Source organism: Haliaeetus albicilla, chromosome 13, assembly GCF_947461875.1.
Source record: "Haliaeetus albicilla chromosome 13, bHalAlb1.1, whole genome shotgun sequence".
Lineage (NCBI taxonomy): Eukaryota > Metazoa > Chordata > Aves > Accipitriformes > Accipitridae > Haliaeetus > Haliaeetus albicilla.
This window is the reverse complement of record NC_091495.1, coordinates 10,084,472-10,111,653: the sequence shown is the minus strand read 5'-3', so window position 1 is coordinate 10,111,653 and position 27,182 is coordinate 10,084,472. Positions and strand designations below refer to the sequence as shown.

General features: G+C 35.3%; 1 protein-coding gene across 1 annotated transcript in view; it reads left to right on the top strand.

The window, feature by feature from the left end:
- Positions 1-27,182, top strand: part of SPATA17 (spermatogenesis associated 17) — a 95,955-nt gene that overhangs the window by 47,077 nt on the left and 21,696 nt on the right. The window contains exons 7-9 of the mRNA XM_069800116.1: positions 10,709-10,912; positions 16,130-16,281; positions 25,169-25,304. Coding sequence (XP_069656217.1) covers positions 10,709-10,912; positions 16,130-16,281; positions 25,169-25,304 — 492 coding nt within the window. The remainder of the gene's footprint in view (positions 1-10,708; positions 10,913-16,129; positions 16,282-25,168; positions 25,305-27,182) is intronic.

The following is a 27,182-nucleotide window of genomic DNA, read 5'->3' as shown; positions in this document are numbered from 1 at the left end:
AAGAAAAATATTTATGTCTAGAAGGTTAGTTCCACTAGGTCTGAATTCCAAAAATGACCTTTAAGTGATTTGCACACACACTCCAAAATGTTTAGTTCTCTTAGAATTTGAGTCCAGCTCTTGCCCTTTGGGATTACTCATCCTGGGAACACTCAGGACTGTATTTCTGCTACTCAACACAGTATCATGGTAATGTAAAAAGAAGGCAAGTGCTGGAAGCCAACACATGCCTCCAGAATCTATCTGGTGCACACTCTGCCAAAAGCACTTAGTGACAAAGTTTACAACTTCCATAGATTTTCCAGTTTTGCTCATATCCTTTCCAATCAGCCTTTCTTTTTCTCTAAGAAGGGGTGGTTGTCTCCCTAGAAAGGGCAAGTACAATCAAAGCCAAAACTAGGACGGCAAGTGTGGTGATCTTCATAAAAAAGAGTAACTCCGTAGGTTAGGGAGCAATGGGAAGAGGATGGGGAAGCGCTATCTGCTGACAGCCTAACCTACCTCCTATAAGTAATAGATGGCTATGCACCATTTCATGTGTATTTCTCCCCAGTGTCAGTGAAAAGTACTTCCTTCCCGTTCAGTCTTAAGTTTCATTTTAGCACAAGTGGTAAATGAAAGTGCTTCCAACAGAAATCTATAATTTCTCCCTTTGCCACACTTCCCAGAAAACAAGTTATTGACATCCTATTTTTTAAAGATAGTGTGTGAATAAACTTAAAAATAGAACAAATTTAATAATTTTAAGCGTGTTCTGTGACAGTATTGCAAATTCTATTTTTCCTAAAGGCTGATTATAAAATCATTTCAGTTTGTTTGATAACTGGATAACTGTGTAAAGAAATGAGAAAGAGTTTATACTGAAAAATCATCTGTCATTAGAAAGAGCTTAACACACAATAGGATGTAAAGTTTGAGTGCTGTTTTGTGATTGATCCTATGCAAGCGCAGTTGTCTAAAGGCATATCCATGTAGACATAGCAATATTTCTCAGGGCTTCTAAATAGCTTGTTACTAGCCATGTCACTCATAGTAAGCATATGTTATTATAGCATAGTGGCATCTCTGTATCTACCATGTATTACAGCGTTTAGCATCTCTGCATCTAGCACTAGTCATTTAAAAATCCACTAGCTAGAAGGTCTTTTTGAGCATTTGAATTGCATAATCTCTGTTTGTGTGTTTTTTTTCTGGACAAGAAACTTCTTGCCTAACTCCTGTGGGTAGGATTAATGGCAGAGTTTAAAGGACAAGCTGTGTGATCTATCAAAAGTGTACATGCTGAGATCTTAGGAAAACATGACCACATTTTGTGTATTACTGTCAATTGGGGTGGCAAAAGGGCTGGATTGCTGCAGGGTCAGAAAACTGATAAGAGTGAGTTATATATTGAATGTTGGCTTTGTGTATGATGTGGTACACACATTTAAGAAAGAATCTATATTGCAAGGGAATTACGATGTAGTGCAAATATCAACTAAATAGCTCACACAGAGAGCCACATTCACACACACTTGCACGGAGTGGAACTCCACTGACATTTCTGAAATTTTTACTGGGATAAATTTGGTTGATGTGTAGTAGTCTGTCTGGTGTTTATACAAGTTTGATGTGATGTATGGTCTTGCTCAGGTAATTTTTGAAACTATTATATCAGAAGAATTACATGCTAAATAAGAGATAGATATATAAGAAGAGGGAGGTTAGGAATGGCATGGGAGAAGTCATGAAGATAAAATGCTGTACATTTCTCAACAGCAAACCTTCCTGTTGATTAAGAAGTGGCACTGATGGTATCCTTGCTTTAATGAGACTTCAAGATGAGTGATGTACACACCAATTCTTTTGTTTTTCAGCTCTTAGGCAAGTGAATAGTATAATGGTAAAGTTCCTTCATTAACTTGCACAGTGTGTTCAATATTCAATGCTTTTGTTTAGTATCTAATATATACTGTTAATTTGGGAATTGTGTCTGTCCTGCAACAGACATAATGAAAACTGTGTATCTTCCCTCACCTATTGTTTGCTTTGCTTCCAGTTTTTCTGTTTCATCAATCTTTGAATAAAATCTTCATGTTTTAATTTTTTCTTATGACATCACTCTTTTCTACTAATTTCTGACTTCCTTTACAAATCTGACTAACATGGTTCTGTTCCTTCTTCTTTATTCTTTCCTGTATGCAATACTATGACCATTCATTAAACCTTCACCTCATTTTATATTGGTCTCATTGAAGACAGCTTTGTTAAACATACTGCCACATTTTGATTTTTTTAGTCATTGTCTAATCCTATAGGTTTACTGCAGCAAATTCTTTAATAAATCTGTCAGAATGTATGTCTGTGAGGGAAGATTCACATGTAAGCACAGTGCAACAGACACAAGAAGCAATGAAAAGCAATGAAATGTTACATTGTTCAATTGCACATACGTATTTCTGGAGAAGTGAATGAATTCTCTATTTAGCAATTATTTCATTAACAAAGGAAATTTCCATATGATTTCCATCTCTATCTGTCTTCTCTGAGCTTCTCCTGCCTTCTGATATATTGTTGTAGGTAACTTCTGGTGTTACAAATTCAGAGATACTAAATGGTATAATTACAAGGGTTTTTCTGAGTCCAGTGAGAAAAGGAGTGAATTTCAAGTTGATTTTTTTTTTTTACAAAGCTAATATTTTCCATTATGATAATGACAGTAGATGGAATATTAAATTTAAAGATGTAAATAATATCACACATTTAAATAAGTGTTTTGAGGCTCTGAAAGCTTCTCACAAGCATAAAGAATTTTAGCCTCAAAATAACTCTGTGAAGTAAGGAAATACCGTCTGTGTGTTCACATGCAGTTATTGAGACATGGAAGAATAAAATCACCTTCAGAGATTATTCTTCAGACTAAGCTCTTTAATTCCCATTTATACAGGGTGGTTGTAGAAACAGGTTGGTTTTCAGAGATTCCTAGAATTTGTACATGATCCCATACTCACCCCTGCACTTCTTAAAGAAAAAAATGATAACAGCAATGGAATTTCCCGTTCCTATTTTTAAAATAAAGTCATTAAGCAAGGTAAAATGTATTTTTCCGCTTGTTTTGAAATCAGTTAGATGTCAAATGAGAAGTCAGTAAGAGAACTTTGAATGCTCTGTCTCTGTTCTGTGTCTTCATCACAAGAGTATTGTCTCCCATGCCATCACTCTCTCAGTCAAGTTATTATCCCTGATCTAGTCAAGTCATCAAGAGCCTGCTTAAGAATTACATTTGACAGAGTAAGCCTCAGTCAGAAAGAGAGAATCAATGAAAGGTGGATACATTTTTGGGATGCCTCTGCATTTGCTGGGCTGCTGTGTTTTGGATATTATGCCACAATGATTCATGCATTAAACTAAGAGTTTGTTTCTCTTTTGTCTTGTTTCCTAAATACCCAAGCACTTGGTACCTCTTTGAAGACTCAGTTACAGTTTTGTTTTCTGCAATTGAACTTAGTGCCTGTGCAGGTTTAGAGGTTGATTTTATGGTCTGTGGCCAGGATACTGGACTTGAATGTTTCCTTAACACCTCATTGTATAGTCCATAAAATTGCAGCCTGGTTTACTTATAAAAGTGCATTTAAAACGTGATTGCACTATTATTTTGATATCAAGCAAACATTTCACAGATGAAAAGGACTGAACCAGGATTTACAATCTGAAGGCAGAATAACAATAATTAATGCTTCTATTACTCTGTTTAAACAGAATATATATTAAGCAGAAGACAGGTAATTAATCCCACTTGAAAGAATATACGCTACTCATCACTCATTTATGAATTCTTCAGTCTCTGCATAAAATCAGTATCTCAAACAAAGCTAAAATACCTTAGGTACAATAACAGGCTAGGTCCTCCAATTCTTATTTAGACGCAGTTCCTGAGAGTATATTTTTATAAGGATTACAGGATCAGGCCTAAGGAGTAGCATTAGCTCAGTGAGAACTTAACCTACATTTATAAAGCTAGGTGACATTTTTCCTATTGTCAGCCATGGTAAGGAAATTTTATCTCAAATTGGAATGTTGAACCACACTATGGTATTCTTCCAATATCTGAATAAAGTTTACACTATATTTCTTAATTGTTAATATAGAAATGTGTTCATATTAGTTAAAAAATCACAGATTATTCCTAGTAGAATACGTTCTAATGTGGCTTCAACATTTTGATGTTCCAAATTTGAGTTCATGGACATAGTTTTATTATACTTGTTGCTAAACCAGTATTTACAGAATTTTTATAGATGGCTCTTTCCCCAATAAATTTCATAGTAAAGATATTACCCTTTTATTTTCACTACATATGGAATATTCTGACAGCCTGTAATAAACTAGTTATTTAGAAGTTTTAAATTCCTTTCCTTTTACAGACATGGTTGCAGCATCATATAAACATGTTTTTTTTCCTTGTGAATCATTAATGTTTTAAGGTATTTCTTTTACCTCCTAGAGAAACTATATCTGGGGATTAACAAGATTGTTCACTGGAATTCATGTGGAAGCATAACTGCAGTAGCTGAGAAATGATCATGTTTCCTTTTACTTCTCAGCAAGAGTAATTGAATGTTGAATATCTTACTAAACGCTGGACTGTGACAGTGTGTTAACACTCCGACTATCTCCTAACAGCAGGGCAATTATTTGCTGAGTGGGATTTTTATAAATCCCCTGGCAGTAGTATGTCCTGATAATTATGATGAAGTGCACTGGTCAGTGTTGATTCAGCAATCCCATCTCTAGCAAATATTTCATTCACAGCTCTCCTTCATGCTTTTACTTTTATGGCTTTTAAAGATATCTTACCTCTCCTCTCAGCCTGCTTAGTTTTTTTACAAATTACAATGGAGCAAAAAAGGATTTTCAAGTTAAGGGCCTATTTTGTTGAGTTTTTTCCTTCTTGTTTACCTCCTCATTAAAAGACCAGAATGAGAAAGTAGGACTTTATTTAGATTCTTACTGTGACAATCACTTGCAAAGGCTTCCTCCCTCAAAGCTTTTTTTTTGAGCTTAAATGACTGCTAAATGAAACATTCATATTCATGATATATGTTGATTATTTCAGACTTTCAGACTTGATATGGAGAAGTAATTAAAACAGAGCATACCTTTATTATTGTTTAGTTAAATTACAGTAAAAAATATTTTAAAGATATGAGCATACACTTCGTATTGACTTCACGCTTACATTTTATCTTCAGCTCAACTTCATCGATTTTTAATTTTGCATGTGTGTAATTATTTGCAGTGCAGCAGCTACACTATCAGGGCATATTTTGCTTGGAATTTTATATGTAGACTTTCAAAGCTCAGTCAAGACATAAGAAAGAAGAATAAGAAATAATTCATTCATGAATAAAAATTGCAGCATCTAAAACTGTTCACGTTTTATTATACCACTTGGGATCACCGATCTTTTCTGAGGAACTAACCAGCATAATCAACACAGCCTTGTCTTTCCCTTTCTACCTGCACCTTTTTCTTTTTCTTTCTTCCTTCCTTCTTTCTATTTCTTTTGCTGCTGTCTTCCTTCATAATTTAGCTTTCAAGGCAAGCTCCTTAATAATTTCTTTGTTGTATTCTGGGGAAAAACAGTTAAGTCTTTCTCTCCGTATAGAAATGATAAACAGGAAAAGACAAAAATGGATATTCCACAGCATAGACTAAATATAGGATTAGAGGTGGAAGCAATACAAAATATAAAAGAAAAATCCCACAAATCTTTTCTTTGCTAATGTTCATTAAATTAATATTTGTTTTCTTACATTTTTTTTTTCTTTCTTTATATGCTACCATTAATTATAAAGATAAGAAAATGACTGGGAGGAAACTAAATGATAGAGTGTTAGAAATGCAAAATGATTCAAAATATTAATGTAATGCTAAGGATGACTGGGTAACAAATGGTACATTTGCCAGTATGCTTGACCTGACACAATTAATATTCCAGGTCATGCTTGGGTTTCCATGATGGAAGGTCTGAGGCAGAGAATTCTAGGGGAAAAATATATCTATTGTATAACTCATTTCTCTCTTTTTTTTTTTTTTGTATTTTCCGTGACAAGTCAGAACCATAGTCTTAAAAAAAAAATAAAAAAAAATCTGTGCTTTCACACCTCATTTGCCATATTCACCACTGGGCCACCATTCACCAGAAGGGCCTGATGCAAGGAGGTCAGTAAGAAGCTATTAGCTGAGCCCCCTCCAGAGATTTCTTTGGTCTTATTGAGGTGGAAGTTAGCATGACAGTACTGCAAATAACTCCGTTGTAGGTTTTTTAACAGTTAGCACAGATTTCCCCATAGTGTTTGTCATTTTAGAAAATTGTTCCTGGAAATGAAGTCTCAGAAAGCTGGCTTTGACTGAGGCCCTTCTTAGTTGTGAAGAACACGAGTACAGAAAAATGGGTCATTCTCCCTGCAGACAAGAGGTACTTTTTGTAACCTATCATAATATTTTGGAGGGTAACATATTTTCTTATGGACTAAAGGTGGGGAAATACTGGAATCAAAGTATGAGGTAATATCTCAAGACAGATACTCTTCTACCATTGAAAAAGCAGTATTAACTACAATGGTTTTGTAGTTGAGAGAATATTGTATAAAGTAGGGAAAAGATGAAGTAACACTTTTAACACATTGTCCTGGTCTCAAGAAGATATGCAAATTTATTAAGTACCAAAGGCTTTGATCCTCCAGATTCTTAGATTTCTGCAGACTGCCAGCTCCCTGCAGAGGATAGAGTGAATAGGGCATCCATCAGCACACAGCACATGTGCAAGAAATTACAAAAATAAGACTCTGACTTGCAGAGATATTTAAAAATGAATGGAAGCAATTTTGCCAGAGATTGGTCTGAACTGGAAAGTAGAATAAAACTCATCCCTTTACTCTGCTACCAAACTTTGCCAATTTTAAATGTAGGCTTAAAAACTTACCACAAACCTTGGGGAATTTAGAGTAAATTAGTATTAATTTTATCTATCTAGATACTAACTCTGCTGATTGCTCTGCTGTCTGTTTGAATACTTGAACATATATAATTAAAATGTAATTAACAAGGATGGCTTAAAAATTATTATTTCAAAATGCACTTCATAATAAATTTTGACCTAGGTCTTACAGATTTTCAACTGTAGAGGCAAGAACTTTTAAAGTGTCCAACTGGCCTCACTAAAACTCCAAATCCATTTTCATAGTTCGTACGCTATCGGCATGTTTAACCTGATAGCATGTAAAAAAAAGAACAACAAAAGATGGCTCTTTGTTAAAACACTTTTTCAGCAATAATAATTCAAAAGACACTGAATCAATGGATTCCCACACCTATTATGGCTAATTTTGGTATCATTAAAAATGCTAAAATCCAATCCTCCTTTTGCACCTTGAGATATTCAGCAGCATTTCACAGTGAACCGTTTCTGAACTATAATTTTTTCTACTGCCAAACATTTAAACAAAGAAGTATCAAGTAGACTATATGTAGTATCTCAATACAGATTGCAAAATGCAGTTTCAAAGAGCCATTATACTCGTGGAGCCATTTATACTTGCTCTAGGTATGACTAACAGAAGCAATGCCAATTCTTAGAGCCCAGACAGCACATCACACTAAAGTTATTCTTGCCTGTAATTCTTCAGACGAAAAATGTGTAAATTATTTGAGATTATGTATTTTTCCACTTTGGGGAAACAGAAAACAAAAAACAAACCAATGTCATGTAGATTAAAATAATCTAATTTTTTTTTTTTAAATTTCCTACTGAATTTGTTCTTCAGCCTTTTTTTTTTTTTTTTTTTTAAAGAAAAAGCTTAAAAAGGGGTGTAAATTTGGGGAAGATGCAGCCCTGATCAGGATTTGCTACTGATCGACAAATCCATGCCCGCCAACTTCAGAGAGTCATTGTTATGCCATAGTGGTTTATTCTAGGTCATCCTGATTCTCAGTGGTGCACATGGAGATGTTTTTCTTCTAGAAAATGTTTACATTTTCAGTGACATTGTAGTTTTCTATGAAATGTGCTTCACAGATGCACCATGAGAGAGCAGTATCTCTTCCACTAGCTGGGGACCTCTGCAGATGCACGGCATGGCTAGAATGCACAGTCTCCACGTTAGGCAGGATACAACAGCTGAACATAGGTGGCATACGAATGGGTGGAAAGATAAAGTAACAATACAATGAGCAGTTCAGTGAAATGTGAAAAAAAGGCAATCACTTTTCTATTGTACTGTCATCGACAGAGTGAAGGCAAAAATTCATTGATCAGAACGTAGGCAAAGCCAATGGCCATGGTAGGACTAATGGGTGAGGAGCCATAATAACTGTGAGTTAGTTTGTATATCTATCTACAACGTGGAATCTAATTTGTGTGGAAGACCTTGGCTGTGGCATTTTATATGTAAGAGAGCTTGTGTAACAAGTGTACAGTGTAAATGCATTCAAGAATTGTGGAACGGAGCAATAAAGCCTGAGACAACATAAGGAACTTGTGTCTACATAGTGCTTACAGGTCACCAACTGTTCGCAGGCAAAAATATACTGGGCTGATAAGAAAATTGCAATAGGATAATGTATGAAATGTTGCAAAAATAATAAGAGCATTAGGAGAATCTGTAACTTTGTGAGATGTTTATGTGAGTAAGTACCAGACTTTCAGAACCAAACTTTATGATGCAGCTGGATTTTACAGATCATACAGATGGGCCTGCAATTTCACATTCACTCCAGTGATTCTTCTTGCCTACTATTTGAAGCATGGATCCCTGCCATTTTAGTTTGACATCCTGAAGAGCTGAATGAACAACCAGTGGTTGTTTGGCATACATCTGTTTCTACCACTTATCTCTATTCATGTCCTCTTTCTCATTACACATTTAGACTGATAGTGCAATGGAATAGTTTAAAGGGTTTGCACTAAGAGGCGAACATGTAACAGAGGGCCAGTATAAATTGTCATTAGGGCCAGATCACTTACAGAGTTGAAGAATATACCCCATAAAATTTTGAATAGCCCAACAATATTTTGAATAATCTACCATCTCTGAATATTTTTGTCCATTAAACAATAAGTTTTATATGGGCCTTATTTAACTGTTTTGACACAAGAAATTGGAACTTTGCAGTAGAAGTTAATGAAAAATACATTAGAGCTAATTGGGGAGTGTTCAATCCTCTCAGCCTCAAGAGATTAATACTTTATGAGAAGGCTGATGCTCTACTTAGTTTTCTCATGGGTCCTTAGTGGTGTTCCAAAGGAGAAATGAAAGATTTTAAACATGTACTCTTTTCCTTACCTTTCCCCACATCACGAAATGGATTTCTTTTCCTACTATATGTATTCAATACTTCATAGCAATTAAAATTATAGTAAAAGGAAAGGACCATATATTTTAACCAGCAAATTTACTTTAAAAATCTTAAGGATACTCTGAGTATACTGTTGTAGAAAATATAAATATCCTTAAAGCAACTCAATATCTTTAATTTTTGCCAGATGTATTTTAAGCACGTATCATCTGTTTTATAGGAGATTTAGTGGCTTTGTGCAGTATGGTATAGGAATTCTCATGTTTAACAGTTCATAATTAATTCAGTAAACTCACATATGTCTATTTGAGAATTGTTTATATACAGCTGATAAAATCCCTACATTTCTAGGAATGATTTGGGAACAGTCTGTCACATAATTTTGACTTGCTAGATATTCACAGATTGTTAATGATGTGGATTACTTGTTCAGAGTTTGAAATGTATGTTTTATATTAGTAATTGTTATATTAGATTGTACTAGTGATGCAATTAATGATGTATCCTGAAAAAATGAAATATCAAATTTGGTAAAGAATGAATCTTTCAGTTTAATTCACAGTTCAGAAATTTATATTCTATAGTTTTGGTTTTTTGCAATTTTTATACTATTAAAACTAAATACATTTGAATAGTTAAAGGAATTTAATGTGACCATTTTGCTGGAAAGAAGCAATTACTTGTTTTTGGTATTCCATACTTTTTCTTCTATTTCCCCTTAACTAATCACTCAGTTTTACTTTTAAAAATGCTGCAGTTGCCACTGTCTTAGTCTACATTGTGCGACAGCTAGCACAGAGTTTAAAGGGGCAGGAGTTATGTTCCCTTGCATAAGCACTTATTTTACTCTTTAAGTATGTGTTTGGAAATAATAGGCAATACATTTTTGTTCCTATCGTGTTTAGGAATTTAAATCAGTATTTAAACTAAACTTTAAATTTCAAAACAGCTATAATAGTTTGCCTTTAAAACTACATGCAAATTTGTACACTTTTAATAATTTTTTAAGGGAAAACTGGCATGTTTCTTTGACTCCTGCTGTAGAAGGTGGAAAATTTAATGTGACTGAAAGAAAACTTGGGTTTGAGATACAGGAAGCATTTCCTTCCATAAAATGAAAGTTACCCCCACTTGAAGAGCTGAAACTCAGATTACCTATTACATTATCCTATCTAAACCCTTTTGTAACTGTAATGCAATGCCCAGAGATGCATTTAAACTACAGATCTATCCCATGTCAGTAGCTGTCAGAAACTTTGTGTAGAACTGTTCATTATATAGGGTTTTTTAATTGGTTTGATTTATAGAATAAATGCAAGAATAAGTTTGAAGTTAGTTGAAGTTAAAGATAACCCCATCTTCTGCTCAGATTGCAGGCATATACAATTCACCATTCAGAAAATCCCCAGATCCAATGGAACTGCTGCTACGGAAGTCAAAGCCATTGAGCCACAGACAGCAGCAAATGAAGAGTCCCTTCGCCTATGAGCTCTATGACTGGCCGACTTGTAAAAGGCCTCCGACTTTCTCCACAGCACAGCCTCTGCCACCTATTGGCAGACAGAAACCTCAGGTAACATTTTTCAGTGTCTCTGAGGCAGCTTTTGTTCATATCTTTTTATCATAGATTACCATAGAATATCTTGAGTTGGTTCATCAAGTCCAAAAATCCCTTTTGTGGATTTGATTTTTATATATAGATTTAGTGCTTGCATTCAGGATATAAAGTTTTTGAAACAAATTTGTCTTAAAGAAAAAGAAACCTAGGTAGTATGTAAAAACAGGGAAATATGATTCTTTAGACTTTACTTTTGTTCTTTGGGGAAAAAAAGTCATTTCCAACATTTCAAAGGGAAGACCTGATATAATTGAATATCAATATTATGATTCATTAAAGGTAGAATTCTTAATTTCCAATTTTAAATCAATAAAATAATAGGAGAAATGAAAGGTAATAGGACAAATTAACTAGTTTTGACAACTTTTTCCTCTTTTTGCAACCGTTTTCCATATGAAGGCCAAGAGACATCCTCAGTATAGAATAGTTCCTGCTCTTTTGTGTCCACTAGCTGTGTGTCAGTTTTAATTACAAAAATTTCTACATTTTGTTCTGCATCACAGCCAAGTTGCCCAGCTCCCATTCTTAACTGTCATGGTCTCAATTTTAATTTCAGTTGTTGTCAACATATGTTGCAGATAGCTTTTTTTTCTCTTCTATAACGTAACGGAGATCTCTGAGATAATGCATCAGAGTGAACATCCCCAAAGATGGCAAAACAGCTTTTGCCACCTTATTATCAAAACCTACTGAGAATATGCCCAATGTACACAGCAGATGATAGACTTTTGAGGCCTTTATGTTCCTCACTTGATGACAGTACAATGACATGTAGCTTTTGCCAGTAAGTGACTGACACAGGTACTTTTGGGATAGAACTTCTATCTTTCCCTCTATTCTGAAGAATTTTTCAGTTTGCTTAATCTACGGAACCTTCTACTTACCTCACACATACACTATCAGTGCTAGTTTGACTTTGAATGACCACAATGTCTTCAGAACCTCTTAAGATTTTTTTTTTTGGTACTCTGTCCTGTATTTAAATTTTCTCTTCCATATTTTGCTTAGAAAGACAATACTTCTAAATGAGTCCTTCTCAGTAACTTTCACTAAAGCTATCATTTAACTACAGAAATTAAACAATAATGAGCAATGAGCAATGTATAATATATCTTTATTGGTATTTTACTCCTTGGAATCAATATGGTTATTTTCACTATATTATTACAGCCCTCAGTAGAGGTGATCTGAACACAGTCTTAAGTTTGAACTACTGCTGGGTTCAAACTATGTGTACACACGCCATCTGCCACAATTTATGTGTGGTTTATTGATTGTATCCACATTGTTCTTCAGTGGGGACAGCTGTGGGTATACTGGCTAACCCACACAGAAGAGGCTTTTCTCATCTTTATGTCATGATTGACTTGTCTGTAGCAGGACAAGTCTACTGGTGGTGGGACATGAAGGCAAAGGCACTTGGGTTAGAGTACAAGAAGGAGATGCAGGCCTGCCAGAGTACATCTGGAGAAGTAGAGGTGAGCCACACAGAGATCCACACTGCTTATAACAGTAAGGATCAACCTCAGGGCAATTCTCCACCTTTGTCCTTCCCTCCTTATGTTCTCCCTACCTTGACTGCTTGAGCTTCCTCATTGAATGAACTTACTGACTCACATTAGAATTGAGACAAAGCATGAGCCAACAAACAGTTCGGGTGATCAGGTAGTTTGGAGTTGAGATAAATATGACATTATAGCTTTACATTCTGGGACCAAAGGAGCTATGATGGTCCTTCAGTGGGATGTGCCTGAATGCTCTGTCTCTCAGGATAGAGGGGAAGATTTTGCCTACTGGACATTGTTTAGGACTCATGCTTTTAAATGAAGAGGGAACTCAGAGGTTATCCATTGTTAAGCTGCTCTTGTAAAACCGCTTTACTGTATACAAAGTATCTTACAAGCTTCTGTTTGGATTTCTAATATTTTATAGACCTTTCTAAGTTCGGACGCACGCACAGCAGTCATGCACAGATAGCCTTTTAGAACAAACCAGAAGAGTTCTGTTTATTTTCTGCACCTCAAAGAGGGAATTTACTATATAATACTTTAATCCTTTCAGCACCCTGGGATGTACACTGTGGGGTAAATTTTCAAAGCACAGCGCGTGGATTTAGCTGCGCGACTCTTATTGATGTTAATGGGAGTCACACGGCTAAATCCCTGCACAACACTTTGACAATTTAGGGTTGTATGTCTAAGAAAAGGACACTGGTTTGAGCTGATGAAACAGCTGGAAATGAAAACCTATCAGAACGCATCATCCTGAAAGTTGTCTGGTGTGACAATAAGGAATTTAATTACTAGATATACTTGTGTCCTAGTTCTCTGTGGTAACACTTTTTGGCACCAAGCATCTTTTTCTAATATCTATCAGGCCCACTGTGAGTCACTTGTTACTTCACTGTTCTTTCAGGTACCTAAAGTTTGTGTTGCCCATAGGGTTGGATATTTTACATGACAATGTCAGTTATATATGTTTAAAAGAACAAAAATTAGCTATCTATCAGCTTTCTCTTAGGGAAATGGGTATTTAGCATTTTATAGGTAAGCTCTGTGTGTGTAAGATAGTGTATTTAAAAGAAAAGTTTTAATGATGCTTATACATGAGTTAGATCTATCATTTTTATTACTGAGTTAACTGGAATTACAGTTTGATGGAAACACAGATAATGCTAATGACAGAAGGCACATTGCCATTTTTAGGGGAATTTTTGCATGCTGTTAGCTCTCCTGGAATGGGGGCAATGGAGAACATACGATTTCATGTAGATCTTAATTTTTGTCATGAGTTTCTGATTTTATGGTAAACTAGTAAGAATGCCGATCTGCTAAACTTTATTTGGCAGACCAATTGGTAGCCAGAATATTTATGCTACTCAGTACAAATTCCAAACATAGAACATAGAGTTGTGTGAGTAGCTTTCAGGGTGAAAACTGTTGGTTGACTCCTTCCCTTACTTTTCTAGCCTGACCTCCCCAGGAAGACTTGAGTTTTGAAACACGGTGCCTGAAATGCTTGCAGGCATTTGAAAACATATGTAAGCACCATTCTACCACATATTCCACAAATCTTAAAGTTAATCTTGTAAAATTGAAATAGGTAAATGGATTTTTTAGAGGTCTTGTCATCTTAGATATATTCTTTAGGTGCCTATTGCTAGTTAAGTTTCTTCAAATACATGATCCAGAGGAATGGGGAAATCTGCAAAGAATGTTTACAGTTATCTTAATATTCTAACATATATACCCCACTTTCATTAGTGATGACACAGCCTTGTCTGAGAGACCTTCGCTTAGTTACACTCTTTCCCCCCTCCTTCCGTTAGTAGTTGGACTCTTAATTTCATTTGAATTATGGATTGAGAAAGAGTTAGAAGGTCTTAGAAATTAAAGATGGAAAAAAACCCCTTGCTTGGATATCTGATTTGGCCCTTACCCTGATGGAATATGAGTCAATATTTTACAATGAAGAAGAAATACAATATTCTGAAAGACTGTTTTCTAAAAGCAAACATATTTATCTTGATATTATTTGACAATAGTACATTTCTTTCTTCTTTGCTCCATATATCCACTTCATGCAAACATCTTACAATACAGATTATTCATTTTTTATTATAAATTTTAAACCTTTTTTTTAACTTGATCATCAGATTATATATTACTGGAACATTGCTTACGAGTTTTAATGACCTATTCTAGTATTGATAATTCTCTCACAGGCTATAACACTTTTCATTCTGTGTTTAAAGACTTATTGTGGTTATATTAAATGAACATGTTTTTTTACACAGACTTAGAAAGTAGAAGCAAGAAAGTATCTGTAATAAGTGTAAATATTATGCTCGCTTGCTTACTAGGACCTTTAAAAAGATCTTGAAATCATGGTGCTGTGCCTTTAAAAAGTAAAGTTCCAATAAAAATCCATTAACTACTTTCAAATATAGCAATCCTCCTGTCCAGCTGTGAAAAGTACTAGATGATACTTATTTGCCATTTGTGTTATTTACGGTCCATGACTTTTATGGTAACTGGTTCCTATTATTGGTTTCTATTAATGTAAAACATAAGTGAACATAAATGAGGCGTGAATCATTTCTTTTTATTAGCCCCACAGTCTTCACTCAGTGCTTGCAGTAACTCCAGCTGTGACTTGTTAGTGATAACCTATTTAAAGAAGGATATCTTTAAGAATAAAGCTGTGATTACAATTCTTTGTCTGTTCATAGTTTCAGTAGATTTCAGTAGTTCGTTGCAGGATCAACAATGATGAAAATAAAATAAAAATTAATTAACAACACTTCTAAATCCAGAGCTGCCACTAAACTGTCCTGAGTGTAATATGGCACTAATTATACTCCAGGTAAGTTCTTACTGGTTAGTACTAAAAGCAAGACATAGGATACGTCACTTTGACAGTGCAGGAAAGGACTTCCTGCTGCTATTTGTCTCTGTTGTTCAATGGTAGATGCTGATATGATCAGTTATTAAACAATATACTCTGGAAAAAAGATATATATGTGTATATAGAGAGAGATTTGTGAAAGAATTATGAGCTTTCTTTTTTTTTATTAAGAATAATGACATTAATGTGGAATTAGACTTTTCAAAAACAGATTATACACCTATATTATTGAAGTCATTAGTTTGAATTGTATTAGAAGAATTGTATCTTAAGTCATGTATTAAGTTCCCGTCCAGGTAGCTTTGTAGTTAAATTGAAAAGAGCATGTTCTTTAAGGTAAAACATTATTTATCCTATGAAAAGCAAAAGGCTTAAGCTTTCTGCTTAAGCAGAATCTAGATGCAGTTGATACTTGTGTATCAGATTTTATTTCAACAATAGTTTTTTCTAAGGAAAAACTAAGTTTTCCAAATCAGTTCTAACAACGTATGGTTTTAAAATAATAAATATTTATTAGTAGTTAAACAAATCTGGAGTGCCCATTTCTCATTCTTTCTTTGGAGCTTTAGAGCATGTTATCAATCTTTGTGTTATCTGTAACTCTCTATCAAAATGAACTGCTTTAATTATTTTGGAAGAAAAGTCTTGCTACACTTCCCAGACATTCTGTGTCCTCTTTCATCAGTGATGTGTCATGAATAAAAGAAGGAAAGAAAAGAACTGTAACCCCACAATAAAACACTTACATTATCCTATACCTTTCAGGGGCCTTTCCGCGATACTGCTGAAGTATTGCAGCAGCGCTACAAGCCTTTGGAACCAACCTTGCGAGTGGCAGCATCAATCAATTCACCACTAGAGAAGGCCAGAGAGGAAATGAAAAGGGAGGAATGGAGAAACTGTATACATGACAATGAGTAAGTTCTTTGTTTTTTCTTATATTGTTATAAGAATGTTTTCTTTATTCTGTTGCTTTCAGAAACCTTTCATGCCTGACAAAATGAAATGTCAAACCTGACAGCTTACTAGCAAACATTCTATGTACATACTTCTAAAATCTGTGTCCTTAGATTATAAACTGTTCAGGGCAGAGACCCTATCTTGTAATTGTGTGGCATGTACCATCCATATCTATGAATCTATAGAAGAACTTGTAGTAATAATAATAATAATAATAATAAGGTGTGATGCAACAGATGGGCTTAATGGAAGTAAGAAAACAAATGCAAATTCTGTTTTGCCACATGCACCTTGCCAAGGAAAAAATACTGTTTCAGTCTTCATATTCAGGGAGTTTACAGACTATGGGAGGAAAGATGGTGTTGCATGCCAATGAGACTTGCTATCTCTCCCATTAGACTACCAAAGCTCACTTGGAAGGGAAGGGAGCTTATGTTGCACATTAGAACATGATGCAAAAACTGTAATCATCTTTAAAGCAGTTTGGTTTCCTAAGCCATAGCATCTGTAATAGTGTCAGATAGGCCAGTTCTTTTCCATACAATCCCAAATACAGACATAATCCAACCCAAAAGATTTAAGATTTCTGTCCCAAAAGATTTAAGGCTATTGCCAGAATAAGTCCAGTTCTTTTCTTATCATGATGGAAGTCTTTTGTCCAATCATAATAAAAGCCTGTTAAGTCACCTGCTCTGGCTTTGTAGTTAACTAGAAAAAATTGATGTTTTGTCATTTTTCCCTTGAATTCACTGCTTTTGGCAATCCTTTGTTGCTTTAATACCAGAATTCAGGACAGAAAGGAATCACCTTTCCTCATGAGCAGCCTGTGATCCACTGATTCACTGGGACACAATGCTTTGCTATCTTTGATCTGTTTCAAGCTTTCTATCAGCTCCATGATGCCATGTGTCAGCTTCAGGACTGGGCCTCAAGAATGCCAGAATCAATTGCATTTGCATAGTTTGGCTTTTATGTTTTTATTGTTGGATTGTTTTCCTCACATTTTCCCTGATTTAGTATTAACAGTAACTTTAAATGGAAATTCTACTCAAAAACAGTTTTGAAAGAAAAAAATTTTCTTAGTTCCGCTACTTTTCCACTTTTAGGCAATGTTAATTTTTGTATGTGGTGCCAAAAATGAGATACAGTGCTTTTTATTCCTTGCATACCAAAAACATAACTGAGTTAAGTTACAAGTAAAAATGTACTTCATTTTTCTATTCCTCTCTCTATTCTTTCATTTATTGGTGTCAGAGAGAAGCAGCTTAACTTTAACATCTCAGCTTAAATCTGGGCCTTTTTATTATTTTTTTTAAATTTTATTTCTAGCTTCTGCCAGTGAAATTTAAAGGAAAAAAACCCACTAGGTAATAATTAATGCTCTACCTCTCATTTAAAGTCTTCTTTTCACTGAATAAATTTTGACTGATGCACTCCAACTAAGGATGGATGATGTTGTTCATTTATAGGCATGACTATATTGCCCAGTCTTTATTTGATGAGGTTTACCCCAGACATCACTGTGTCAACAGTTTCAGAAGGTCAGATCTTGTAATAAATATTTCACTGACTCTCTTCAGTGAGTGAATTGTGAAGCTTTGGTCTTGTACAGTTTAAATCTGAAGTCTCCAACTTTGACAGATATTAATTGATCAGGGGTCTTTATTTACCTTATGGGTAAAGAAGCATTTAGTGCCATCCTTAATGCACAGAAGCAATGTCCTAACAGCAATGATTCTCAGTTTCATGCACGCTAAATGCATAGCGTATTAGACATTTTCAGGCTGTGATCATTCCGTTTGTGCTTCATATTCAACCAACCATGCAAGGGTCATATCTGTAACCTTGAAAAGGTGATGACAGCGTTGCAGGTCATCATCAGGACTAATGCTCACTAGTAATGCTGCAGCTGCTGTGTGGGATGCCGGTCTCCAGGGAGGAGTCAGCAAAGGGTTACTCCAATTCTGCAGTAGGTTTTTCTCAGCAGTGTCTATTATGAATTGACAAATTTCTGTCTCTTTCTATGTAATTGTGTACTTTGGGACTGTATTTCTTCCTGGTAGTGCTTCCTATGCTGATTATTCTTCTACTTTAGAAAATAAGGAGAGAATGAACAGTGGAAGTGGGTGGCATTTTTTGAGAAAGCTTGTGTTTGCATAAAATGACAAACTGAATCCTTGATCTGTCTGTTTCCAGAGTGAATATTGTGTGATATCTCTTAAGATAGAAAAATTGTTGGTGTATACCTGCAATTTCCAACAACATTCAGAATTCCCACTCACTTTTGATTGTCAGGGTTCTTTAAAGTCGTAACACATTTTCTCTAAGTGTTTCAAGCTCTGAGAAAGTTTTTGCTTCTGATAAAATGCAGAAATAATTGAAAAAGCTGTGGGAGAGTTTGAGGCAGGCAGAAGTAGTACAAATGAAAGCAAGAGAGAATGTTGTGCTTACTTAAAGCAACTGCTAGAATCTCCTATTTTGTAATGAAAGAGCAACTGGGTAATCTAGTCTAATAAGAATGATTATTTTTTTCATGTAATTGAAGCTGTTACTGCCTTATTGTGCTATTTTTCATACAAATGAAGTGATTTCCCCATCCACTTGGATAGGAGTGACAACCGGACTCCTTCGGGATGGCCACTTAATAAACTAGTGTCTAGTTTGAGACACCAACTGCTAGATCCAGCAGATTTAGATCACTAAGCATGAAAAGTCCTTTACTCAGTTGCATGCAGCTGCATGCTGGCCTAATTTTCCAGAGAACAAAAATGTAAATTATTTTCATTAACTTTGCTGAAATCTGTCTCACGTAATATGCCTCATGCTTCAAAGTATACTATTAAACATCTTTATAAAGTCAACATACATCAGAAGGAGTTGCAATGTGGTGATAGAATAGGGATAAACCAGCAATAGTGTAAGGCTGAGGTTTACTGATTTACTGTAGTCTTCTGGTGTGACATCAGGCAAGTGATCTCAGCTTCTGGCTGTGTCCATGCTCAGGGCTGTATTGGAGATAGCCAAGCTAGTCCTGAACACACTGGTTCACTTGTGTGCAGCAGAGTGCAATGCTTGCACACCCTGCCTCCCACATGCCGTGTGAACATTGCAGCACCAAGCTCCTCATGGGCTTATCCTCAGCAAGACAATGCTTTCCTTTAGAACCAACTTAGGTGCTTCTGTGCTACACAGTGCTGTGCATGAACGGTACACTTGCAGAGAAGTTAAAGATCTAAATAAGCTCTATACTTGGAGAGCATCAGTGTTATTAGCTGCCTGGTATTAATGGTAATGAAATTTAAAAAGCAAGTCACTTTAAGATTTAAGATTTTAAAAAATCTTTTAACTTCTACATTAATAAGACCTGTTACTGTATTTCTCACTTAGCTGCAGTGAAAATGGCTACTACATTTTATGTCATACAAGTATAACACATCTGAAAACTTTTTTCAAATTATACTTAGTTTTTCATATGCTTTGCAACTTCAGCAATTTGCATATTTTCCGGACTGTTATTGTATTATGATAAACAGGGATTATCATATATTTTCAGATAATGTTTTCTTAACAATTCAACTTCTATTTGTAACTCTTCCATTTATTTTAATTACTAGCACAGTGTGCAACATTTATTAATCAGCAGAGTCTTTTTAAGTTAAAATACTAAATTAGCTAACCCCATTAACACAGAATACTCCAAACAAGCAGTAATAGGAGAGGTAGTTACTGTGCAAATCGTATTATACATGCGGGTGCTCTAGGGCACAGTTAAGCATGATTACCCTCTTTTGATCCAGTATTCCTCTGCTTCTTCCAGCTAATTTCCACTGGAAATTTACAAAGTAGCGCCTTCATTTTTCCATCTTAATTTTTCTAATGAAGTTCTGGTACTTTATAACACTGGGGATACAGATAATAAGTCTGTATATAATTAAGAAGTTCCGGAATTTGCTGCAGAAGAGATCTCTTTTACTTCCTACAAGAACTAGACCATGCTGTTCTTTGCACTTTACATTATTGCAGATAGGGGTTAAACAAAAATGGCCACAGGTTTCTTAGATTCACTGACGTTAGGATAAAAGGGATTGATAGTTTATTGAAAAAGTATGTATTTAGTATATTACTGTAGACAATATTTGTAATAATGCACCCAAAATAAGTTTCTTATGGCAAAAATACTGCACTAAAGGTAATCTGACTAGATATGTTAAGTAAAATATTCTGTCTTTATTTTTGTAAATAACATTTTGATTTTAACATGCACTCATTATGAACTAAATAATGGCTGCCCTGCTGCAGTTGTTTTGCTATGGAAAACCATTGTGCTTCTTCCTTTGTTCTGCGAGTGAAAAGATAGTCACTGTTGGATTCGATGAAGAAATGACTTCAGGTATAACACAAATTTGAAAGCTTAAAATTAATTTTATTTTTTATTTGAAGAAAAAAAAGATAAAAGATTCACAGCTTCCTGATAAGGAAGCATAGTTTGTTTGGAGCTAATTGTTCATGGTCTTCTTTGAAGTGAGATAAAATTGTTTTATTTGAATTAGATCAAGACAACAAGGAATTGAATTGCTATTGCATAGAACCACTTTAAATAAAAATTTAACAACACTATCACACATCTAGAGTTAAGTTTCTGGTAATATTTTTACTACTAAATTACAAAAATGTACAGTACATACAAATATTATGAAAGTTTGAAAAACCATGTAAGCAAAGTATTCCTTCTAGTTCTCAGGTTTTAATATTTCTTATTGTGCCCTGGTAGTGCAGCTTCTATGGCAATCTGGCAGTAGATCTACTGCCAGTTCTTTCTCAGAAGCCTGAGCAAAATTTGAAGCATTTCTGGTATCAGGATTACATGCTTGCACTGCTGGACTGCTGGGATTTTGCCTCTTGGGCAGGTCCAGAGAACACGCTGAAGGACCACTCTGTTTGCTGCCATTTAAATTCAAGAAAAAGTTAATGCCTCTGAACTGTGTCCTGTTGGTAGGTACCATATAACATTGGGACGCTGCCAACCAGCAGTAAATGATGGACCTGACAAACCCTCCTTCCTGTTTGTGCTGCTGTTCTCTCCTCTCACTTTGTTATAGCCCAGTACCTACTGGTGCTTCTATTGTCTTGGTCAACCCAATTGGAAAGCCTTCAGCATCTAAAAGGCCTCTTCCATCTCTTGTTGTAATAGTGAGAGATATTACAGTAAGAGAGACAGAATAGAGGGAAGAAATGGTAGGTGAGGAATGCAGAAAGAAAGATCATGAGCAGCTAAAAATGTGGGGAAGAGAAGGATTAGAAAGATGAAATTAATAGTAGCAGGGAGGTACAGGATAGGATGAGTGAAGGGAGAGAGAAAGGAATTTTTATTTTTGTTAACAACAATTATCTGGGGTATCTTTCGAAATTTAAATACATGCCACTAGCAGCTGTCAGGTCCAGGATTGGCTACTAAGTCAAGGCTTCTAGGTCTTTTAATGCTAATTAGGTTCAACATAGTGTGGTCCTGGCAACAGTGCAGCTGGCCTTCATTACCAGTGACACTACCAGCTTTGCTCTTACTCCTCCTTGAGGTTGTGTCTGTGTAATGCTGCTATTTGTAGCACCTGAGATAGTTTCCTGTTTTTGGTTCCAACTCTTTCCCCCTGTCTTGAATGTATTCTTTGGCATATTTCTCATTTAAGCATTTGTGGCGGGTGAAATGAAATAATTTTTCATTTTTAAATTTATTTCTTTAGGGAAAGTTCACCTCCCATTAAATCATCAACTTTTGGAAAGGCTCAGCTTGTACTGACTATGTTTTATGGCACGATATAATATCAATATGGAATTTAATTCTTCTTTGATCCTGCTACTTCTGTCTCTGTCATATTTACTGAAAACCTTTAAGAATTTCTGAATTTACACTTAAATCACAAGGAAAAGCTGAAACCCAGATGTAAGAATCCTGAGCGTGAGTTTTCTGTGGGAAAAAAACCCCCAAACTATTGAGGTCTAAACTCGTGCAGTTGATAATGGCATCATACCATTGTCTGGATTTAATTTTCTTCTCTTTCCATCACTATCTTCTGTCACATTCAGAGCACATACTGTCATTAATTTGGGGAAAAGCTGTGTCAGGTGTATATATAGAGCTACAGAACACAATACCATTACTGAAGTGTTTTGCACTGCTATTGCTTTTTACTATTATTATTGGTTGTGGGGGTATAATGACTTTTGTATGACTCCCATTCATTTGGTTACCCTACTTAACACAAAAAATTGTTTTAATGTTCTTTTTAATTACTTATTCACATAGAGTAATGAAAATTCTTACTTGCTTTAAACAGACATTGAATTTTCAAGCATATGATTCTTTCTTGTAGTTAGATTGTTACAGCTATAAGGATCTGCCCACCTGGCGCTGACAGCAGAACTATAGACAGAAGAACAAACCCAAAGTTTCTACTTTAGACTACCTTATATCATTATAACCTATTATATTTTTAATGTTCTTTCATTTCAATTTTAATATTTTTTATTGTTCAATGTTCTTCCTCAAAAATTCATAGTTGATTTAATTTTCTTTACTCAGCCATAGACATACATTCCAGGCTGTATGGCACATATCCCAGTTAATGATCTTAGAGGAGATATGCAGCAGAATGCAGAAGATCACATTTGTGCTAAAGTACATGTAGAACATACTGTTAGTTGTGTCTTAAAGTGTTACAATAAATGTATTTTTTTGTTTGGAATCATGGTAGAATGTAGATTACCTTGAGTATTCATTTCCCAAAAAGACAAAAATTAACTGATCCACAGTAAAATCAAAACCTCTGTGTAGGAAATTTTATAGGGAAAACTATAGTAATTTACTTTATCTTCTACTTTCCTCAAGAATTTTTTTTTGCCATTCTGTGTATAAATTTTACAGACCTCGTATTCATATTGAATTATGAATGCTATGGCTCAACTAAATTCTATGCATATATGGGCAAATCCCTAAACTGCTAGCCTTGTCTTCTCAGCTACCCAGTCCCCTGAGAAAGCCAATTTTCTTTCATGTCTGAACAAAAGAAAAATGTACTATTAAAATGCAATTCAGAAGTGATAAAAACTGCAAGTGGAGCAGCCGGCTCACAGCACCTTCAATGCATTCTCTGGGACACTGGGGCCACATTAATTTTTGTGTGTGTGTGATGTCCATCCCATGTGCAAATTAGCATTACAAGTACCATAATCTGTCTTATGTGAGAGTGTCCTTTCCCATGAGTATACACATGCTACTATAGCTTTGTATAATTTAAAAGTCTGCTAACTCAGTGTTTTTATTTCACTAACTTTACATGACATTTGTTTGTGATACTTGATAGAATAAATTGATATAGCTAGCAAGATTCTAAAATAGTTTCTTTTTATGAAGTGGAAAGAAAGAAATGTAATTTAAAAAAACAAACACTCAAATAGTGGCCGATGGATCAGTTAGTCCAAATAAAAAATTTTCTGAGTCTCTATCAGCTGAGAGACAAAGAAAGGTATTTTAATCCCCCCCTTTATCAAAAACTTTGATTGTCTAACTCTTATAGGGACTCTGGATTCTGAAAAGCTTTCAACTAGGAAAAGGTTTTAATTAACTACACCTGTTGTCATGGCAGTTAAAGTGATGTTTTAAACTTCTGAAGCACATATTTCTAGTTTTACTGTATAATATTTTTTCCTGCACTTGTAGAATAAAGAATGCATGTTGCTTTTTCAGAACACCAGCAATGATAAGCTTAATTCCCAAGATTTCACTTTATATTAAAATGTACCTGTTTGCTCTCATAACTCTTTTGCAAACTAAAATAGATGGAACTAAGACATCTTTGTAGGGTCTCTTGTAGATCCTTTATATGTAAGATGTCTTTCACCTTCCTCCATACAGTTTGCTGTGGAACCTACGTAGAAAACCTGTAGCTCTCCATGAGAGTTAGGGACGTCCATCTGAAAACATCTTCCATGCCCAAAGTGGGTAGCTGGAGCTTCACTGTTCAGTGGCACTATGTAAGCAGGGCGTCCACCCTCAGTATGACCAAAGGTGAAAGAATCAGCCTCCAAAAGATCGCTGAGTGGGACATAATTATAACTTGAGAGTAAAGGACATAATTTGTGAATTCAGAAGAAATTCTTTCTTTCCTTTGTGGTCTGCCAGTACATGCAAAGGTCACCAGTACTATTTATATAATTTTATATTCTGCTAAATGAGAGTATGGTTTATTTAGCTTTGGTTAACAGATATAAGAGGATGCATACCTAGTTTAAGGTACAGGGAGGATTCCTTCTGGTGCAAATTTGCCTTGGTTTATGCTTATATGGCTGACATCCTTGAAATGTTTCCATCCTGATGGAACGATCAGGTTGAAGTTATGTGTTAGTGGCCTACATGACTGTTAAAGTGGATGCAAGCTCTCCAGAAATGAGTTCTGTACTTCTGCATGGTGCATGCCTGCCACTGACAGCTGGCACAGACTGCACTGCCTGCTAAGACCTTAGGTGTCAACATGCACATCCCAGCAAACTGAACCCTGCTCATTCTCTCTTCACATCACACCACTGCAAGTTATATCTTTGTACAGAAAGTCTTCATTTTATCCTGTTGAAACTCTTTATCTTTTTGCTCCAAATTTAATTTAAAGGCAGCTATAGGAGAAATTGCAGTAATCCTCTCACAATACTGAAGGGGAACATTAAGAACATAGTGGAAAATAGCAGACACGTGTGTCCATGTCACCTCCTGTAGCATTGGCATCTGTGTTTTACATCAATCTTGTGGCATCTGGAGTAGAGCATAACTGATTTTTTAATATTCTTGAATTTCAGATTTCTGCCATTTTCTTCATATCATAAAAATGAGAAGTATGACCCATCAATTCATAGGTCAGGCAAATATGGCCAAGAAACTTATGGAGTTAAACACTTCCGAGAAGTACAGCCTAAGAAGTGGGTAGCAGACAAGGTAAGTCACTGCAAAAATTAAAGAATAGTTTACTTTTTGGGATTGTTATTGTATTAGAACTAAGTGAATTTGGGCCTGATCCAGAGATCATGGAATCCTATGAGAATCTTTCTAGCATGTTACAAAATCACATAGAGCTGATGTGATGAGATGTCAGGCTTCCCTGACTCTCTGGTAAGTTCAATTTGAGGAAATTCAACACCTCTCCCACCTAGAAGGTAAGGACTTAAAAGCCTGATTAAGTACAGCTTTGTTTATATAAGCTTTGCAAAGTTTTGTTCTTTCTGTATTGCCTTTTCTGATTTAAGAGAGATTGCATATTTACTCTTGCACATTGATAAACCTTCAGAAAATTATGGCAAAACCTGATTAAAAACAACAAAATATATTACTGCTTACATTCTTTGGAAAAGAAAAAATTAAAAATTAAAAATTAGTGAAGAGCTGTTTTTATTTTAAGATAGTCTCATTAAACTGCCTGCTTTGTCAGGAGCATCTCATATATTTCTGATTTTGTGGTGCTACAAGAGGTAATTTTCCTCAGAACATGTTCTAACATGAGTTTGGGTAATGTTTGCATTAATTCTATTTGTATTGGGTATCATAATCACATTAAAATTTCCCAGTACAAGAAAGATAATGGACTTGGGAGAGAATGCAGCACAGAGCCACAAAGATAGTTAAGGGACTGGAGCATCTTTTGTATGAGGAGAGGCTGAGAGAGCTGGAACTCTTCAGTCTGGAGAAGAGAAGGCTCAGGGGAGATCTGATGAATGTGTTTAAACACCTGATAGGAGGGAATGAAGAAGAGGAAGCCGGACTCCTCTCAGTCTCAGTAGTGTCCAGTGACAGGACAAGAAGCAATGGACACAAACTGAAATGCATGAAATTCCATCTGAATGCGAGAAAACAATTTTTTTACTGTGAGGGTGACAGAGCACTGGCACAGGTTGCCCAAAGAGGTTGTGGAGTCTCTGTCCTTGGAGGTATTCAAAACACAACTGGACATGGTCCTGGTCAAGCTGCTCTAGCTGAGTAGCAGGCTTGGACTAGATGATCTCAAGAGGTCTCTTCCAACCTAAACAATTCTGGGATTTTGTAAGATATGATTACTTATTTCCCTGAAAGAAACTTAACCTTTGTAAATACATAACAAGTTCCAAGGAATATTAATTTGAGAAATAATATTTTTTAAAAGAATTCTTTCTCAAATCTTCAAGCTTTAAAAATGAGCTCAGAGTAAAATTTTGGTGGTTTAACATACATTAATTAAATCTTATTGCAAATAAAGGCACAAAGACCAACATTCAAAAAAAAGATCTGAATTTGTCCCACAGCATAAGTATGATATATAAAAATGATCTAAAAGCCTTATTGGTGGTACTCATCTTGTCCTGTAAAGACTCTTCCTTTTCCAGTCCTTAGCAGTTCTTGATCAGACTCAGATGATGATATCAAACAATGTAAAGATATTTACATTGTATATCATATTACACATATATAAGATTATATAAATTGTGTCCTTAGCTGAAACAACTAAACTCAGTTTACTTGTGATCTTGGATAGATTTCAACCTAAATCTCTGGAGGTGAATAGCTGTATACATTAACCCAACATGACATACAGCCTTCCAACCCCAATTCTAAATCAATATGAAGCTTCAGTTAGGAGCTGCTTACCCAAACAGAGAGATAAGAGGAGAAAAGAGCTATTTATGACCTACCTGCTGTTTTAATGGGTCATTATCATCAGAACCACCCCCACCCCACGCCCTTCACTATATTTTAATGGAAAAGGTCCTATAGGCAGGTGTGGAGTCATACTTTCAGAACTGTTAAATTTGAAACTCTCTGTCACTTTCTTATTTCTAAACTATA